This window comes from Corvus hawaiiensis, chromosome 3 (genome assembly GCF_020740725.1).
Source record: "Corvus hawaiiensis isolate bCorHaw1 chromosome 3, bCorHaw1.pri.cur, whole genome shotgun sequence".
Taxonomy (NCBI): domain Eukaryota; kingdom Metazoa; phylum Chordata; class Aves; order Passeriformes; family Corvidae; genus Corvus; species Corvus hawaiiensis.
The window spans coordinates 112,896,919-112,917,515 of record NC_063215.1 but is presented as its reverse complement, the minus strand read 5'-3'; the positions used below and the strand labels follow the sequence as shown (position 1 = coordinate 112,917,515).

Genomic DNA, 20,597 nt, shown 5'->3' with positions numbered 1-20,597 from the left:
GAGCTCCCAAACTTTTTATGTGCTGCTATCACTGCAATCCCACTAGTGCATGGAACACTCTCATTCCTTGTCTGTCTCAGCACAGGGAAGGCCCAAGTACTTTCCTGCCAGTCATCCCCTGAAAACTGTTTGGGGATTGCTCAGGGAGCCTGGACACCTGGGTGTTCCTGAGCATCCTGGCAGTATAGACTGCGAGTCAGTGCAGAGTGAGGAGCCCTGGGCCTGAGGTTTTCCCTGGCTTTGCGCTAGGACTGTTTGACCACCTCCCTGTCCCTTTGCTTTTGCGAGAAGAGGGATGGGGACTGGTTGCTGATGACCCTGTGACCAGCTGGTGCAGGCTTCTGGCTAGAGAGGGAGGTTTGGGGGGAACTCCAGATATTTTGTGTTTGCTGGGCCGAAGACATAAGCTGAGTGCCAGCCCCAGCGGTGAAGGTCCTGCCAAAGTCTTTCGTTCTGCTGTCCCCACAGTCAACCGTGTATAGGTTCCAGCTTCGGGCCGTCTGCCTCCACTCGGCAACCCTCCCCCTCAGCCCCATGGGAAGAAGAGCCGGGCTCGGCTAGAGGTATGGCGGGGGGCTGCTGCGTGCTGTGCGGGCGCAATCGGCGGGTGCGGCTTCCTAGGGGCAGGACTGTGGAAGGTGGGCGTGAGGCGGGGGTGGGGTGCTGGGGAGGCGTGCGGAGTGTTCCGGGAGCCGTGGGCTGGGGGGGTGGGGGGGGCCGGGGCGATCCTCCCCGCCCATGATTGGCAGCGCGGCTTGTCCCCCCCCCCCCCCCTCCATCCACCTCGGCTCTCTCTTGCTGCCCCTCGGCCGCCGCGGAATACAGATCCGCACCGCCCGGCCGGTGCTCTCCACGCCGATCTCCTCCTACTCTGTCGCTCTCATTTGTTTTAATTTTTTTTTTTCTCCTCCTCCCCTCCCGTCTTTTGGGCGCTTCCTGCTCGCCCGCCCGCCCGGCGGGCTGCCTCCTCAGGCGCGCAGCGCGGGGCCATGCCGGCGGGGCCACCGCTGCTTCGGGGCTCCCTCCTCCTCCTCTTCCTTCTGCACTTCCTCGGCGCCCCAGCCCGCGGAGCCGTCTACACCAACCATTTCTTGGTAGAGCTGTACGACGGGGGCCAGGCGGAGGCCGAGCGGGTGGCGGCGGAGCACGGCTTTGGCGGGGTGCGGAAGGTAAGCAGGGTCGGAGCGCCGCGGTGCCCTTCACGTTGGGCTCCGGGCGTGTGGTGTGGTGCCGTGGGCAGGCCGGCGACGCGGGAGTGGCCCCAGGCCGGTTCTGCCCGCCGCTCACCTGGGGAAAGGGACGGTGCGGAGCGCGTCCCGCTGTGCCCGCGTTAATCCCCGCTTCCCGAGGGGCTTTGAGGAATAGCGGTGCCAGGAGCCATTGCAAGTGCTCCTCGGCACTGGCCCAGCAGGGTGGTTATATTGGACTGGAGAGAGAGCGGAGTTTCCCACATGGTAACTCGGTGCCTTTTGACTTACTATATAAACATCCTGCCACGGAGGAGCGGGCATCCTGCGGGGCTAGGGCTGCCGCCCAGGGCTTCCTGAGCGCGACTGCAACTGCTCGGAGCACCTGCGAAAAAATGAAAGCCTCATCTCTGTGGAGAAGCCTGCACAAAATTTAAATAGAAGATTTCACAGGGGTTTTGACACTCAAGTTTGTGATGCTCGTGGGCTTCTTAATATCCCTATTATTCTCCTAGAGAAATAGGATTACTCTAGGCTGAGGAAGTTGCTTAATATTAAGCATGATAAGCAATGAATGCTTCTCACTAATGAATGTAACTTGGGAAACTTCAAGTGCCATTGGAGGTTGTTTTTGCTCCTGAGGTCCTAGAAAATCAAACACAGCCAGAGTGGCAGGTCTCCTCCTGGCTCCTAGAGTGTCCAGCTCTGCTAGAAATCTCTCCCATTCAAATAATAATTAGACCTCTAAATATTTCAGGGTACAGTAAGACCTGGGGTGAAAACAGGGAGAGGCTGATAGAGTGCCCTAGTCAATAAAATTCCTGGCAGACTTGCTTGGAGTGTAGAAGGAAGGCAGGCTGTGAGTGTTGCTGCTGCTTGTTTGTTTTTTTTCTTTTCCTGGCAGTTATGCAATGACAGCCTGGTCCTACATCCAAGGAAATGAATTATAATAGCACCCTGAACTTGAATGAGTGAAATGGCTTTAAACCTCGATTTAAAAATAAAAATTAAAAAAGCATATCAAGTGAGACTCCCTCCCTCAGGTTGCCTCATTTCAACTCCAGTGGGAGCTTGTTAGAGAAATGAGGACAAGATCATTGTTGCTGTGATTGCAGCTAACTCTTGCTTTTGATAAGATGCTTTTGTTTTAGGCTCGCAGCCTTGTCCTGATAGTGACAGAGCTGGGCTGCTGATACATTTGGGAAAGGATTAATTGTGGGGATTAGGTTTGGTTATATGAAATTTAGATACAGCTTTTTGGTCAACAGTTTTCCTCTTCTAGTCTCTTCCTGATTGTGCTCTCTTCCTCCTATCCTGGGGTTATCTGACAGATAAGGCCTTATTAGGATAGAAGGGTATGTTCCTGCACAGCTCAATTTCTTATGATTTGCTAGATGCTTTCAAATGATCCTCTAGTCCAAGTGGGGAAGAGACAGGGAGAGAGAGAGGATTTTGTAGGATGGAGAAATGCAGCTTCTGGGCTGCTAGAATCCTCTCCCCTCTACCATGCTTCTACCCAGGATGCCTTGGCCACATTAGGAGACTTCTTCGTGGAAATCAGCCTTGTAGCTCATCTCAGGAGAGAACTGGAGGGAAATCCCTTGGGTAAGTCAGTGCAAGAGGAGAGTACCTGCTTTCCAGGACGTGCCACTAGAGGGCTGTTTCTTGTGGGTATGGGTATCTCTGAAGCCCAGCAGAGCCACGGTGTGATGTGTGTGTGTGCTCATGGCGTGGGGCAGCAGGTGGTTGCAGTACTTAGCACATACTGTCTCAAGGTTTCTGGGTTATACTGTCCCAGTCCTTGGAAAGCTAGTAAGCCTCCCATCCCTCCTCCCCAGCTGTAAAGGAAGTACCACCCTGCCTTTTGCAAGGCATTAAGTTTAGGGAAGAGGAAAGGTTGGTAGGGTTTGACATTTTGCTGGCTGTGCTGGAGGATAATTCATGAGAGGTTGATAGCAATCTTCATTCTTAACGGGGTTTGGGTGGTGATAATTGGCCGCTAATAAAAGCTCGTGACGTTTATGCCAATGGCTCTTCGGTACTGCTGAAGAGTCTCCTCTCTGTTTTGCTATCATCAGGCTTGTCTAGCAGCTCACAGTCTGCAGACTCAGCTTTCATGGTGGTAACGACAGTGCAGGAGGATGAACGTGGCCGTGTGAAGAGAAGCACAGAGCTGTTGGTGGGAAACTCCTGAGGGAAAGTACTATGTGTAGATAAGCTGTCTAATGAAATATTCAAAAAATACCAGCACACCCCCCCCCCCCACCCCCACCAAATTACACCACAAGCAGAAGTGATCTTTTACACACTTCAATGACACATGCTGTTTGGATGATAAATTGAGTTATTTACTTAAAAAAAAATGGGTTTAACTTTAACCATATTGGAGAAGAGCCATTGTCTGAAAATAATCACCTTTTTTTTCAGTGCAGGGACTTTCCCAGTACGAACACAAGAGCAGATTCTGCTTTTTTTAGTTGTGTATGAATTTAAGATGTGTATGAGAAAGATCTCTTTTATGCCTGTTAGGGTATCACAGATCTCTTTTAACATGACTTTGTGGGAGCTGTTTTTTAAATGAGGTATTTTAAGTGCACATGTTTTTTTCCCCAATAAGCAATCTCTGAGCAAGTGCATATTACATTTACTTAACAGATTTCTGCAGAAATGCATGAGAAAGCATTGCCTTTAAGATTAATGTTATGAACTGCATGATGTGCTTTCTAACTAATTCTTTGGCCATGCTTCCTGCCATCATTCTGAAACGACTACAAGTTATCAGGTGGGCTAAATGTGTGCTTTAAATTCAGTGCTCCATGAATTGATTAAGAAGGGCTTGGTGCTTACATAAACAGGTGCTTTTGTTTACGTCTAGGATCCTAACATGAGTCAGTGCCAAAAAGAGTAGTCAGTTTTTCTTTAATCTTCCCTGATTTAATCCTGAATACAGACCTCTTTGTACTGCTTATTGTGCTCTTTGATTTTTATTTTTAATGTTTGCAATTTTTCAATCCATTTTTACCTGCTAAAATTGTTTCTGTGTATTTCTGGTGAAACAAATAACTGTGATAAAACATATTTTTTTCTTAAGCGTTCAGGAATTGTGAGAATGCCCCCCTAATATTGTGAGAAGTGCAAAAAGAACAAGTTTTTGGTTTTGATTGATTGATTTGATTTATTTGCCTCTTGGCATGGTTGCCACCAGAATACATTTCTTAATGCAGGCTGAAAAAAGCTGCTTTCTGACCTTGCCTTGCAATTCTCAATTAGTTTCTAAGAAGGAGAGTTGGAAGATGCATTTAGAAAGGTCTTCTATTTGGAGATCAGAGTTTAGGCATCTCTTTCAATTTCATCAACAATAGGGAGACTGAGACAATCCACAAAATGCCACCATAACTAAAAGGCTTCTAGTAGCATTGAGGTGTGAAGGGTTTTAAACAATTAGCATTCAGTGGCCTCAGGTTTTAAAATAAGAACCAAACATGGATTTCAAAATGTGGAGAATTTTATGTTTATGTTGCCCAAAGCTGGTCTATTTCTTCCTTGATGTATCACCTCATCCTATCTCTCACTAAATCAGTGTACCTCTCACAGCTGTGACCTCTTTGCTTCCTGTTTTTGCTTAGGAGACTGCTGGTTGAGGACTAGGCTTTGTGGAACCAACCAGTAAGTTCTTGATGAAACACTGGGAGCATTCAGGTTTTCTTGTTTTTTCTTTACATTGCATGAATACGGACTTATCAAAAGCAAGACTTAACAGGTAAAGAAGCTGTATTTCTTGCTGCAGCAGCCCACTTCCCTGCATTTAGGCTGAGAGCCTGTGAGGTGGGAGTTGATGTGGTGTAGAAGGCAGACCTAGAGGCAGAATAATGAGTTTGCAGCCCTGGGAGCTCTTTGCAGGGATTTCTATCAGGGATCCTGAACATTTCATCCTGGAATGCACATATTAAAGCCTTAAAATGCCCTCCTGGGCAGGTCAACTTCTAAATCTGGGAAATAGGTGTTTGCCTTGCTTCTGCATGCCCAGGAGTCACTGTGATGGACAGATGGCATTCAGTGCACGTGAAAAATGCTGTTTGTGGACATGGGTTTGGATGTTGTGTTTATAGATGTATGTATTTATATACATATGTATCTTTCTTGTTCCTTTTCCCCCAATACCTAACCTTGGTGTAAAGAAGAGAAGGGAAATTCTTAGCCAGGGTCCTGGCACAGCCTGTGTCCGTGCTTCACAGTTAAACATGCTTGTGTTACTTTCGCATGTGCTGCTAATCCAAGGGCTGGTGGAAATGTTAATTGTGTAATTAAGTGTAATTGTGGCCAAGTAAAGGCAGCATGGAGGGTGCAGGAGTGCTCCAGTGTGGTTCCGTTGCTGAAGCAATGGAACATCCCATGCAAAGAGGAGGCAGAAAGCTCAGGCCTCCCGACATGGGCCGGCTGGAGTCCAAGGACTCAAGATCAAGCCTCAGAATGCAGTGTTTCTGTGCATTAATATGTGTTTCATAATTTATTAGCTTGTGTTTTATGCTGATCTAGAGGAAAGGATGTTTGCTTGCAAAAGCATTCCTTTATTATAGAAACAGAAAAACCTCTTAGACATGGAGGATACAATGTAAATTTTCTGAGGAACCCGAGAGCTTTAATTTTCTAGATTTCACTGTTGCAGTTCTGTTTTAGTAAGACAAAAAAAAAAAAGGCTATCTCACCGTAGCAACGAATGCTTCAGTTTCCATCCTGATGTGTGTAAATTAGGGGGAAGAAGCGTTTGAATAGCAGGAAAAGTTTGATTCTGCTGTGGGCAGACACACTGCTGGGTGGTGATATAGACCTCCCTTTTCCAGAAAAACACATGAAAAAAGTAACTGGGGAAATGCAGTGAGAGAGCAGCTATCTGCATCAGGAGGGAGCCTTGTTGGCTCCTCACAGGTGGAGTCCAGGTATGACATTGGGTATGGTCTGGAGAGGCCTGTTCACTCCTATTTACACTTGAGACAAATGTTAGTGGAATCAAAAAAGAATTTTGCTGTGCTAGAAGTGAGTTTGCCTCATATATGGAAATACTGTATTTCTTTGGAAATGTTGCCTTTTTTTTTTTTTTTAATTTTATTTTGTGTTCTGCCTTGGATGCGTAAACAGCTCCAGGAGTAAACACTGGCTAACTGGATAACTTGGAACAAGCAAAAGAAAACCCTATTACTTAAATGTAATCAATTATGCACATGAAAGCTGTAAATTGAGAACATCTGTAAACCACAGGCTCAACTACATCCCTAACCCAGTTTCTGTAAAGCTCCTTCTCTACCAGAGACTCAGATTGTTTGCTGGTGTGTGTTCTATTTGAGCTATAAAATAATTACCTTGTCAGATTTTACACTTGTTTGAGTGTAAAACAAGGTTAGTCTCCCCTACTATAGATCCCCGCTGTAATTGCTCCATTACTGTTTTGAATACGCGGTGTAGTTGTTTCTTAGCTAAACATGCAGATTAAACCTTACCTTTATAGATTTTTGTTTTGTTTCCTGAACTGCAGTTCAGTGAACAGAGGTATGAAATTCTGGCTGTTTTTAAAACTGCCTGCATTTATAATTTTATTTATTGCATGTTATTTGGACTCATTTGCAAAATAGAACACGTGGTAGAGACTAGTGCAGTTCTTTTTGCACTTGGTTTTTTCTTGATGGTGCAGCCCGACGGGGAATGTGCAGTTATGGGTTTTCATTTACATTATATTTAGTTTTGCCAGTGTGAAGGAGAAAACATTTAAAGAAGTGGACAGCATTCCCTGAACACTGTGATCCCAGCATACCAGGACTGAACATGCTGTGTACTAGCCTATCTCCTGCAATCTAGCCCAGAGTGCCTGTCAGTCTGGGGTCTCCTTCCTTTTGCCCAGATAACTTTCTGGCAGATGACTGTCAGACTATTCCTGGGCTCTACAACATCCAGATGTATGAATTGCCTCTGTGTGTTTGACCTTTGGGATCCCGTATGTTGTGGGTCTTTCTGTGGTCCTACTTAAAGCTCTTATTCTTCTAGGTAGGCTTTTCAGATGCTGAAAGCAGTCTACTGAGAGGCAATATGGACATCTATAGCTGTTAACATATCCAGAATCGAATTTGTCCCCTGACCTTTGTCTGCAGAGCTGTGCAGTGAAAGGATAACTGTTTATTGCAAGAGTCCCCTGCTTTGAAGACTTGGGATTTTGCATCAGATGGACAGATCCCATTGTCATGTCTAACCAGACCCAGATGGTTTAGGGTACTGCAAATGAGGGAGGGCAGTTTGTTTGTAGTTTGGCAGTTCAAATCCACATTTAAGTTCTAGACCAAAAGAAATTATCAATTCACTCCCAGCTTGAAATGCTTCCTTCTGTGATCCTGTGGCACCCTTGGCATTTATTAGCAGACAAATGGTCCCAGAGAGTCTGCTGCTTGGCTCCTTCAGAAAAGGACAGAAGTGTTTAAATTTGTGTTATCTTTTTGAGAATCAAGTGTTGCATGAAGGTGAGAGATAGCCTTCTATCTTTTTCACAAAACGTGACAGGTGACAAGATATAAGACCCTACCAACTCTTAGGAAAACTTTTACTGCTGTAACTGTACTGATGTGGTTAAAGTGGGGAAACAAACCCAATTGCAGTGCTGTTACTATCAGTGTAGGAGTACTGACATGTTTACCTCCTTCTAAGTCAGACCAATATTAGCAGAAATTTAATTTCCTCTGGAGCTTTTAACAGTAAGACCATGTTGATTTAAACAAACAAACAAACAAAATGAGCCAAAATCAACAACAAAAAAAGGAGCTTCCAGTCTTCCTGGAATAGTTATGCTGGTAATAGTTACTACTTAGTGTAGCTAAGTAGAAGTTTGCATGTGACCCTTAAACTCATCTATCTATGGAATAGTTCAATTAAAGTTAATACATGCAACTCAAGTTTCAAATGCTTGTAATAAAGCAGTTGCAAAGTAGTTGCCAAAACATAGAATTTATCTGGTAGATAGTTTCCGTTAGTAAGTTCTGAGAAATATCCATGCTCACAGAAAATTCTGTGATCTGGAAATCAAGCCAAATTGTTAAAATGAAGGATAAATTCTGCCAGTTCTTATTAAAATATTGTAGGGGGAAACCCTTTTGTGCAGTTCCAGTCCACAGCATGGTTGGGTAGTTTCTGTGTTAGCAGTAGCAGCAAATTCAGTGCTGTTGATAGATGTAAAAATTACCTTTGTCCTGCAATATTATTCCAGTCATCAGAAACTCTGGGGTTTTTTTCTTTTTCTTTCAACTTTTTCAGATAATTAAATGGGTCAGGTCTCTACAGGATGCTGCTGCGTGGTGGCTATAAATATTGCAGTGAGCAGCCCAACACTTCCATCCATCCATCCATGGCCTCTGGTGGGAGGAAGCTGAACTGCTCAGCTATTTGTCAATGTCTGGTGTGTTGCTCTTGTAAATCAAGGCGAGCTCTGCATTTAACTCTCATAAGTTCATTGAAAAAGCAAACCCTATGCTACTGAAATGGAGATTTAATTTCAGCTCAGCAGGCTTAGGCTGTGCTTTGTGACAGAAGGCACTGTCCAGAGAGAGCTGAATTCAGTGTGTACTGTGTTGAGTGGCCATGACACACAGTTTATCATGCAGTGTGAAATACAATTTGGTCATGGATTTACAACAGTAGCTCAACAGTGTAACTCAGCTGAACACTGGCTGTGTTCAGCAAGTAGCCGGAACTTGGACTTGAAATTATGAGCTTGACCAATCTCTCCATTTATACACTGTGATTATAAACAAATGAATTGGGTAGTGATAGCTCTTTCACAAGGAGTGAACTGGGACATTGTCATGTATTACCTACCTTCTCAAACAAAACTTCTGTGGAAATGTTACATTCTTAACTATTTTTTCCACAGAAAGCAAATGGAAGTAATGACCTCAGTGTTTACATCAAACCAGTTGGCAAATGTGTCCCAGATACTCATGACTGAACTAGATTATTGCTTACCAGAAGAATAAGGTGGTAATATATCAGAGCTGCTTTCTCCAAAGAAACAACCTGTGAAAACCTGAAACCCAGAAAATACATATTTAAATATTATTATTATTATTATTATTAAATAGAGAAATTTGCACTGTTTCAGATGATTGTTGGATGCCAAACTAGAGCCACAGAGGTAAATCTCTTCCTTGTATGGGTAGTGAAAGAGGTGGAATATAGCCTCCCCTTTCCTGATGACAGAGGATCCTTCTTTCTGCCTACTCATTCTTTATGAAAAGCCAGTGAAACAGAAGAGTGTGATTCTGAAATCTGCTCTGTGGGTGAGTACTGTCTCTGTCACCTACTGTGCAACATCAAGTGCAGCAAAAGCTTCTTTTTAGCTGCAGCCAAGATATGGTGAATTAGCTATAACCATGACTGTTGGATTCCAATCAGTCTCATGGGGACCTTATGATTCTCTGTATCAATTAATTTTAGACTGTATTTCAACTGAATTTAGCTATTTAGAAGTTATTTTGAGCCAGTTGTAAAGTGGAACTGTCAGCTCAGAATTTGGGTGAAGAAGTATCAAAATCAGAACTGGAACACATTTGTAGGTTTGGAAGACTTTGCTGATGGAATGATGGTCGTGGATTGTGACATCATCATCTTGGTAGCATTTCCATCTTTTAATTTTTATATTGCCATTTAAACCCCCAAAATTCACAGGCAAATGTACTTTTCATCTCTTAACTGTAAAACCATTCAATTTCTCCTACAATTAAGATACAGTTCAGAATAAAACCTGGTCAGAAAAGCAGGTGGATTTTTTTCTCTTTCTGTTGATGGAGATTAAAATACTCAGTGTGATGCTGTAAAATCCCTTTTGCCCTTCTAACTGAATATATATTATTCAGGTTAAATATATTATACCTTGATAGAGAAACCAGTGTTTCAGGCTCTAAAGGCTGAAATGCTGAATGATTAATTAAAACCCTACATTTTCCTTGCTTGACTAATGTAATAGGAGCAAGATAACGTATAAGCACATGCTGGACTGAAAACAATTTCTGCCATCAGTAAACTTCCATCATTTATTAATTGGTAGTAAAAGACTTATTTCACAGCTGCCTGAAAGGTCAATGAGGGAGGTCCTGGGAGGAAGGGTAAGAGGTGGTGTTGCTGTTTGCTTTCTTTTCTCATCATTTTTGCTAGGTTTGAGTCATCCTTTTTCTTACATCTACCACAGAGCTCTTGACCCCACTCAGAGCAGTTATTCCTTGTTGTGAAGTGACCATTGTGCTGTTGTGTACAGGAGGCAACAGGAGCTCTCTCCAGGTTGTGGTGGCATAAGTAAAGGATTTGCCTCTGACCTGATCTTGTAATAGTGAGGATTAATGTCTGTGACTTCCTCCTAGCAGAATCAAGAAACAAGTGTCTCAAAGTGTTCTTTTACTTGGCTCTGCTGAAAATGTCTTAAAGCTTCCTTCCCCTGCTCTTCTCAAGCCTACCACCTTATGATAAAAAAAAAAAAGTCACCCTCTTGTCCTTTAATATCACAGTTTTGTTTCTAATTGTTACTCAACTGCTTCTCTGGCAACTGGAAGACTTTTTCAGTGTGGTGTAGTAACAGAAACCTCTCTGTGAAGCACTTTCTGTCTATCAGCTCTTGCTTGGCAGCCTAGCAAGAGTAAGTAAGCAGACACGAAGTAAAAAGGAAAGAGTAAAGGTTTTGAATTGCAAGACAGGTCAGATCTTAAAGTGTTGGTAGAGCTAGAATCTTTGCATTAGATTAATTCACATCTTCTGTCAGTAACCAACTACTTTTGCTCTGAGTTGCTCTTACAGCTCTACTCCATTAGAGCTTGAGTTCCTGACTCTGCTTTTAGATGCTGAATGAGCTGAGCACTTGTACACATATTTATGTAGCCACTTTGTTACATGAACGTAGACTTAAAAATAATGCTGAAGTGCCTTACTGAAATTCAGGATCTCAGCGTTTAGCAATGTCTTGCCCCTTCTTCATCCATGAGGTTTAAGTACCAGTAATTTGTGTCTGGCACAACGCTGCATCTTAATGTTGTTTTTTAAATTTGTTGTTTTGTTCCGGTTTGGCCAAATTTAGAAATATATCCTCTGAGAGAAGGCACAACCACCCCTTCCCCCCCAGGTTCGGGAAAAAATAAATTTTCCTCGAAGGAAAGTGAAGGAGATAAAACTATTTATTTACCAAACACACGGGAAAAAGAAAATAAGGCTAAATAATAAAATGTTTCACTGTGGAGGAAAAACCTGGGAAAGTGTTAGAGTCTTACCTTTGGTCTCCTCAGAGCTGGGGCTTGGGCCAGGGCCAGGCCCTCTGTGCCCGATGGAAAGTCCTCCCGATGTGCTCTGAGGTTGAAAGCAGTCCAGTAGAAAAGGGAGAAAATCCGGAATTCCAGAGAAGGAAAAGCAAAGTCCAACTCTCAGTCTCTCTCCGGAGAACAAGAAACTGAAACAACTGGCCAAAAGCTGACTGGAAAGCAGCAAGCCGGGTGCTTCCTCGCTCCCCTGCTGCAGCTGGGGAAAAAAAAAAACCTGCTATCTTTATGTGACCTTGAACAAGCTGCAAATTGCTTTGAGAAAGTTTTGCTCAGTTTTTTCCTTCCCCCTCTCAGGCTCAGTTTAGAGGCATAGAAAGGCACAAAAATTAATTTCTGGGCATAGGCAGCGATATGGGATACACATCATAAGGTCACCCCAAGACAAAACTTTATGTCATGGGTTTTGTCTCTATGTTTCTGGAGCTGATGTGACACCAGGCTCCTGTGTGACAGCAATAGTCAACCTGTTTGGTTACATGCTTAAAAGGAGGGATGGGTTGTAAATCAGGAGTGAGGCAAAGTGGTCTTTTGTAAGCAGTGCTAATTGCTGTCAGCAATATTGATATATCTCAGAAGTATACCATGGCCATTTAAATTTCCAGACTCTAACTGAATCAGACTGTTTCTTACAAATTTTCCCTAAGGAAGGTATACTGATATGAAGAAGAGATTTCCATCTTATATTGCTTAAATATATTACAACATTTAAAAAATATTTGTTACTAAAGAGATACCTGGTTGCACACAGATAACATTACATGTGTAGATATACCCATTAATATATGTTTGTGTCTTGGTTTGAAAGACAGGTGTCTGCCAAGGACGGCAGGAGTCTCCCTTGGAATGGAAGGAAAAAAATTGCAACCCCCCTTCCATCTGAATTATTATAATTTTGAAATTAAGGGGCTTTCAGGCAAAGATATGAGGAACAGGAATAACAGTTCTTTACTATTATATATATATATATATGTGTATAACAAGGTAAACAAACAATAACTATGGCAGTAACAGTGAACAATCACAAACCCAGTGCCAGCCTTCTTGGCTGTCAGGCCCTTTCCCCTCGGGTGCAGTTCCGCTCGCAGCCGGCAGGGGCGCTGGCGGCTCCCGGTGAGCAGGGCAGGTGCGATGGTTCCCCCGCGGCTGCAGGGGGCGCTCCAGAGTGAGCTCGGGGAGCACGCGGCACTGGTGGCCTGGGATCCCGGGGAGGGATGGAACAAAGGCTTCACAAACCCCTGGGCAGCCGATCCCGGTGTCCAGCCAGACCCTCAGGAACAGCAGGCTGGAGCGGCAGGGATGAGCACAAATCCTGGGTGGCAGACGAGATGTATCCAAACTCAGGAGCTGCAGTGGGAACCCCCAGGAGGTCTCAGCAGGCAGGGCATGGTGGGGCTACAGAGTAGCAAAGGCTCGAAGCAACGGCGGGGGCAGGGTGGCCCCAGCCCAGCTCCCGGTGGGGCAGGGAAAGATGGGCTTGGGAATCCCAGGGTTTCTCCAGTAGAAGGAAGGCAGCCGAAGAAGCAGCCTCTCTCTCCGTCCAAACACCGGGAACTGGCTGCCCACAAGCCCAGGTGAAAGAGAGTAGCCAGATGCACCCCATGCCTGTGGCCAGGTCTTTTGTTTTTCTTAAGCACCCAGGAATTTGTCCCCCTGGCAACATGTATGGGGAAAATTCCTTTAAGAGAAAAAGAAAACAGGAGGAAAACTAAAACCCCAACAGTTTGCAATGGCACTTGGCATTTTACAGTTAAGAGTTTCATATCACAGTCTTTAGTGCTGTGCAAACATTGATTAAATGAATCCTATCAATAAATAAAATCACTAAACTAGTACTTAGAAGATTATGCTGTTTTATGTGGGAGGCAACCGAAACAAGAATATTACAGCTCTAATTGCCCAAGATTCTCCTAATATTAGGAGATGCTGAAACTCATGTCTTCTGACTCTGAAACTCATGTCCTGGCTCTGTCCTAGAGCAGAGTTGCTACCATGTGAAGCAAGAGCAGAGAGGGAAATAGCAAAGGAAATGGTCGTGGGTTGAATGATCTTTTGAATGGGAGAAGGTCGTTTGAGGTGTGATAACTTTTACAGAATATTAACATCTTCAGAGATGCTTTGAAAACACAGCAGGACATCAAAAGTGTGACAGGATACCCCGAGGTGCTCCATTGCTCCAAGCAGGAGACAGGCACAGCCAACATTTTATTCACCTTTGTTAATAAAATGTAGAACTGGCAAAGCCACTTCTGGATTACCATCTTTTTCCCCCCTTTATTCTTACAGCACTGACTGCTCCAGACTAAATGAATTATGGTTAATTAACTGGGTCAAGTACTGACAGACTGTCTCTAAAGAATGTTTGGAGTCTGATTTCTGTTCGTATTTTTTTCTCATTTTTGTTTGTTTAGGTTTGTGGGGTGGGAGGTGTTTGTTTATTTTCTTTTGTTCATTTTTGTTGTTGTTGTTTTTAGGGAGTGAGGGTGGTTTTTTTTGTTTTAATGGGATGGTAAAATTCTCCCAATTTGTGTAAAAAACCCATTTTGTGTTATATATACCTGCTTTAAGAAAATTTAATTGATTCACCTTCTGATGGAATCATATTTACTTAATTATTCTAAATGATGTGTATGTTTATCTGTTGTTTATGTGGTTGTTATGGAGTTGTGTAGCTGAATGATTGGAGAGGCTGTCTCCTTTTCCCAGTGGTCATTTGCTGCTGCTAAAAATGACAACACAATTGGTAGATTCTCTCAGTGACTTTTCTGATGCTGAACTCCAGAATTTTTTCTGGTGCCCAGGGCTTGACTGAGGTGCTCTTCTTTCACACACGCACACACACCCCCCCACCATTTATGTAAGAGGACATAATGATGATTGCTTAGCCTTCACTTCAGCCTGTCAGCCAAACAATAATAATCACCTACTCCAGGTAATGACAGTCTGAATTAACCCAGACAGTCCAATTTGAGGGCTAGTGTATAAACAACAGCATTCTCCTTGAAATCTGGGAAGTATCCTGCTTTCAACAGGGCATGTGGTAGAATTGATAATGGTGTTTACAGTTACTGGGGAGTAATGGATAAAACTCTCTAAACTGCACAGATCCTTTCCTGTAAACAACAATAACTGTTTTAAAAGCTTCAAATGGCTTATCCAATTCACTGATAAAACTATCAGCAAATCCACAGTCTTGTCACTGATGACTTGTATGACTTTATGTGGTTGCAGGATGGAGCTCTTCAATGACAAACTTAACAGTGATACAGATACTGTAAAACCTTACACCTGTGTGATTCATTCAATTGCAGATCAAAATCCAAATATCACAAACTTGTAACCAAACCAATGGAGCAGTGGTTTGTATGTGCTTGGAAGCACTGGGTGGGGTCATGTAACAACAAAACTGATGAGAAAATGAGACTAGCCATTTAACATCAGAATTGATCTACCTACACAGCAGTGCTTCTCTTACAGACTTCGGAGTGAAAGAGCTCCTGGGACTCATAGCTACCTCAGATAAGTGAGATGAATCATGCTTTGAAAGGGCCTCTTTTTCTTTTGCCATGAATTGTACAGGGCGTTTAGGTGAATTCCACATGGACATATAAGTGTAATAGCAGTCCACAACCAATTCAGTTTCTTTCATTTACTTCCAGGTTTTTATTTAATACCTCATATCCAGCTATTGAGAAGACAGTGTAACCTTGTTCTTGCTGCATGCAAGAGGGGATAGGCTAAAGTATTTGTTTTATCCTTTTGGATAAAATAAAATCCAAAGGCATATATTCCGCAAAATCTTTGGACATCACTTTTGACTTTACACTTTCTAGAGGAAAAGATATTTTGCTGTGGAGGTCAGGAAACCTTTCAGAAATAATTGGAAACTACTTCTGCTGGCTTGAGAAGATGTAATAGAACTTTTTAAGCAGGATTGCTGTGTTCTTACAGGACAACCAATATTCTGAGTAACAGTAACAGGTGGCCTTGTTATCATGTGTGTTACAATATTTCCACTGACTTTTCTATCTCTCTACTTAGTCTTGGTCCTTTCTTACTACCACCACCTGTTGGTGATTCCTTTAAGAGATGGTTGGATATTTATATGAAATGGAGCTGAAAACATATGAAAATGTCTAAGTCAGGCATTTATGAATTAATTTGTAAGGGAATGTTTCACTTTGTGTTAATGAATTGATTTCACAAGGATGATCTGATGATGTTTTAGTACAAAATATACCTTTTGGGAGTGTTGAATCTATGGCTATAACACCTCCACCTGCCAGATTTGCCAAGAGAAGCAGATCAGGCTTTGGTGGAGGCAGCTGGTTGAGACACGGGTACAGTGAGAACTGAATCATAGCACTCAGACCTGGGCCTCACTGTGCCAGTCATTGGGGCTGTTTGGAGCTTGTGCAGAGCCCAGGCTCCACCTGAGATCCTTATTTTGAGCCTTCAGAGTAATTATAGCACACAAATGAGAAAGTGTGAAATCCGTGCTTGGGGCCATGGGGACACAGTGGACTGGATTTCATGTTGGGTGATCTCCAGTGCAGCTTTAGTCCTCTGTGCTATTTCACATTTCTCTACCAATGTTCGAATTAATCCTTTCTTGTTTGTGCTGTGTTCTGTGTTATTTTGGTGCCTGAGGCTGCCTATATTTCTAGCTGGCTCTTCTCTTACATGGCCCTCATCGCTAAAGTGAGTGAGTGGTTTTGACTTTAGACTTGGCTCCCATCTGTGTATTTCAAGGTAAAATGATTTCTAATGCTAATTGGGGTGAAGGAAAATGAGAGAGAGTTTAAAAATTCATATTGAGTATTTATAAGCATCCTCAGTGCATTTGGTGAAACTGGGATGAAAAGGTTTCGAAAAGGTTTCTAATTTCTGCTGGGAGGCGCTCCGTTGTGCTTCACTTACAATGGTAAGTGAAGGTGTGAGGCCTGTGGGGCCCATGAAGGCTCCAAATACATTTATTTGTACTGGGTTTAGATCATATTTTCTGTTGGTGTAATTACTGAGCTTTGGTGGGATGAAAGAGCTCACCTGTGCCAGTTTATGGCTCCTCTCAAAGTCAGGAGTGATGCTTGGGCAGTGCTTGGACTCTGTGAGGAGAGATGTTTTGTGTTATACTTCTTAAAAAAAAAAAGAAAAAATTATTTTAAAATTATTGTTTGGGGGATGGGTATCTTTTTTTCCCTTTAGCACCAGTGTTTGTTTGAACCCTTGCATCCATGGCCACATATTCATACTAAGGCAGGCAAGGAGCTCTGGGGAGGGTCTTTATCAGCCTGGCTGAATGAGGGCTTTCTTTGAATCCCATTCACCGACAGATCCATTTATGATGATTTTGGTGATCAAAGAAGGCAGTAACTTGCTATAAATTGCCCTTTGCTTGTATTTATAAATGATTTTGCTCAAAAGAAAGTTGTTGCAGACTGTTGTTCCCATTAGTAACTTGGGAGAGAAACCTTAACTGGTTTTAGAATATTACAGTGTTGGGGAGAAATCATTGGAAATGATGCACAAAAGCCAGCAGTGTGCTGTAGGGATTCTGCAGTATGGGAAGGCTGGGCAGAGATAATTCCCATTAAAACAAGAGGGGGCAATCCAGGTTGTTCTTAAGCTTTTTTGTGGGCACCACAATGTATGTAGATAGAACTCTGCTGTGAGTCAGTAAAATGCAATGTTAAAGGAGCCTGTAAAATTTGATGTTAATGATAAGCCTTGGAACCAATGTTCATCTTTATTTTTGTATTGTATATTATCTCTTAAAATTAGTGAGAGGCTGTGAATGCTGGACCTCTCAGTGAGAGCCAGAAAAAGTACTGATGCCACTGGCAGCTTTATTCGACTTGGGTATTTTCTTAAGAATTTATTGCTGCTTCATAATACCTTTGCTGGACGGGCTTTTCTGGACAGGAGATGCTGCTGCTTGTTTTCAGTGTTAGCTCTGCCCAAGGTGGCCTCAGTTGCTGCAGTTTGACAATGAGGAACAGTATCAGATTGTAGTTTTTCTGTGGCTTTTCTTTAAACTTCTGCGCTGCTTTGCAGCTGATATTGATTTCCTTTGCTTTGTGACAGGTAAAACTGCAACTGGTGTCACTGTGCATATTGTTTAAGGCAAGACCAAGAAAGAAGGGCAGTTTGATTTTCTCTGTCAAGATGGGATGGGAGCCCTCAGCTCTGAGGGAATCATGTCTGCTGCCCAGTCCTAGATTGGGTGTTCCTGAGGAACAGGCTACTTTATACCTGATTTTTCCTTCTTGGAGCAGTTGAGGGCTCAGCAGTGGACTGTCTGTTTCTCCCTTTCAATACTGGGGAATGACCTCTCTCAGGAGCAATGCCTGGGCCTGGCAGGGGAGAATTGTAGCTGCCTGTTTACAGCCCTTCTTCCCAGCAGTGGCATTTAGGGCAGCCCAGAGTCACTCCCTTTTCTTGCTGGGGAAAGACTGTCATATGTAAGGAGGAGAGTGAAGAAAGGTTGAGAACCATGAATTTAACTTACTTATTTTTATTTCAATAGTAATTACACCTCAACTTCTGTGGTTGAGCAGTAGCCTGAGAACAGCTAAGATACCTCAGACATACTTTTCCTGCTTCTTTCTGTACCAAATGGTACATCCTAGCCATTTTCATAGAATCATGGATTGTTAAGGTTGGAAAAGACTCTAAGTCATCAAATCTATTTTGCTTTCAGTTATGCCTCTTCCGTTGAAAGAGATTTCTTTCCTGCATTTAGCTGAACACTGAATTTTTAGAAGTTATTTTCTGGTCCACATTCTTTCAGGAAGAGGGTTAAAAAGATTTCATCTTTACTTCAGAAAGTGTTATTAATAACCACAAGGAGTCTGCAAATATGAAGAAAAGAAGGAGACAGGTGGATATAAAGTGTTTTGCTCTACTTGCTGTTTTGTATTTGTGGTTCTGGTTTTGCTTGTGTGTATTTTTCACCAGTACTTTTATACAAATATTGCAAGTAATGAAGTGCTTGTAATTCCTGAGATTCTGAAAGCCGTGTTTTGTAATGGACAATAATTATACATCAAGGAAATAAGTAGGCCCATTTCTAATTCTAAATAATCCTCCTCACTTGACTATTAAAGTGATTTCCAGTAATTAGTTATCTTACTTAATTGCTGATTTTTTTCTGAGGGCAGGAAGCTTTGCTTTTTTCTTACAGAAAGAACCTGAGCCACCAGGCTGAGTGCATTATTATTCCATGGTACATGCTGAGGCTGCTGTTGCCACAATAGGAATTTTACTCCATAGCAATTCCAGCTTTACAGCTACTAGAGCAGATACTGCTTATGACACTTTGGAGTCTTTATGTACAGGAGATCTGTTTTCATTTCACTTCATTATATGCACTGTTCATTTCACTATTTGCTCTTTTGCTGTAGCTCCAAATCAGAGGAGACTTCCTGGAATAGCTGATAGTGGGAATGTAAATCCTGTTGTGAGCTACCTGTGTCCTCCATTTGGTTGCTGCCAAGAAGTTACTGGCTTGGTAGCAGGAGTCGCTCAGAATTGGAAGCTTCAGTCATTTCTTGTGGTATTCGCAGATCTCAGTGCAAAATCCTTATCAAAGCCTGACGTTTTAGGCCCTTTCCCTGGTGTCTGATTTCTCCCACATTGACATTCATTAATTTCAAGGATTTACTGCAGAGTTTAGATTCTTCCTGAAAATTGCTTGGTTTCTGCTATTAATTATTCACAGTCCTCAGTACTAGATCACATAATCTTTCAGGTATTGCCTCACTGAGCTGCCTTCCTGGGTGTCCCCCTCTAGGTTTAATTGATGCAGTGTGAAAAACCATGTGAGCCATAAAATATCCGAGTTCCTCAGAGATTACTGGGATAACTGAGGAAAGAGTGGAATAGTCTTAGTCAAACTTATTCATTACTTTGTCCATAAATCTGGTCATTGTTGTACTAATTGTAATTGCTTGTGGTCAAACTTGAATACACCAGCTTTAAAAGGTTACTATATACGATATTGCTTCATGCTAAGAGGTACTAGAAACTAACCTTGTATGGAAAATAAACAGCAAGTATCTGTTATATATTTCCAGATATTTTCAAAATTACTTAGACTAATCCTTAATGGAATCAATATTTGACTGGAATTGATTTTAGTGGTTGATACTGAGATAAAAGGAAGAAAAGTAGCATGATTTCACAGAGAGAATTAGAGGGGTAATTGGGCCACAAACAGCAAAGGACACTAATGGTTAGCACACCAGGATGGATTTCAAGCTGTAACTGATCTGCCTATTTAGATTTTTATTTTTCCTGTGCATGTTTTTGAGGCATAGAGTAATGTATCCAATGTGGGGGAAGGGCATTTTCCTGGAGAGACAGGTCTATTGCCAAACTCTGGATTATATAAATGCCTTATCACCCAGCTGGTAAACATGTCAGATACAAGTTTAAATGTAAATCTGCTTTTTAAAGCAATTACCTAAACCCAGACAGAATTTAAACCTTCAGAGCTGTGACTCTGAGGATATATAGGAAGTGATGGAGACTTTTGTGGCCTTTACTGAGAGCTCTTATAGCCTCCATTCTCCTTCTACCTCAGCTGTTGTATTTTTCACAGGTATATGGAGCTGAAGCTGAATAATCTGATTACTCACCCAGAAAAGCTCTTCAGTCAGCCATGCAGATCAGCTCCAGGGAACCATAATGATTTTGATGAAATCTCCTTAATCGTTTATAAAGACTTTAAAAGAGGTCTTTTTATCAGAACAGAATGCTTTCTTTTTTTTTTTTTAAGTTACTTTGCATTTATGTATCCTACAGAATGAAACTTTAACATGAAGATTAAATGCTTTCATTTCAGTGACAGTCAATGTTTCAATTAACATAAAAAAGTGCTTTGAAGAAAAAGAAAACCCAAACTTGCATACTCATTTTTGGAATGACCAGATTTAAACTTTCAGACTTCACTATCTTCTATTTCCACACTGCTTCACATGTATAGTAAAATATGTTTGTGGAACTGTACCAGATATAGTGATAGATTGACTGAAACAGGAGATAAATTCATAGAAGGTAATTTGTGTTTGTGCACTGT

At 42.4% G+C, this 20,597-nt stretch overlaps 1 protein-coding gene across 5 annotated transcripts in view; it reads left to right on the top strand.

Annotated features, from left to right (window-relative positions):
- The first annotated feature begins 764 nt into the window (after positions 1 to 764).
- The window catches only part of PCSK2 (proprotein convertase subtilisin/kexin type 2), a 112,468-nt gene continuing 92,635 nt past the window's right edge, over positions 765 to 20,597 (top strand). For 2 of the 5 annotated variants that reach the window (XM_048298146.1, XM_048298143.1), the window contains exon 1: positions 767 to 1,169. In XM_048298146.1, the coding sequence (XP_048154103.1) occupies positions 990 to 1,169 (180 nt within the window). In that variant the 5' untranslated portion in view covers positions 767 to 989. Of the gene's footprint in view, positions 1,170 to 9,397; positions 9,500 to 20,597 lie in introns of those variants that run through there. The other 3 variants (XM_048298145.1, XM_048298142.1, XM_048298144.1) reach the window with 3 other exon arrangements.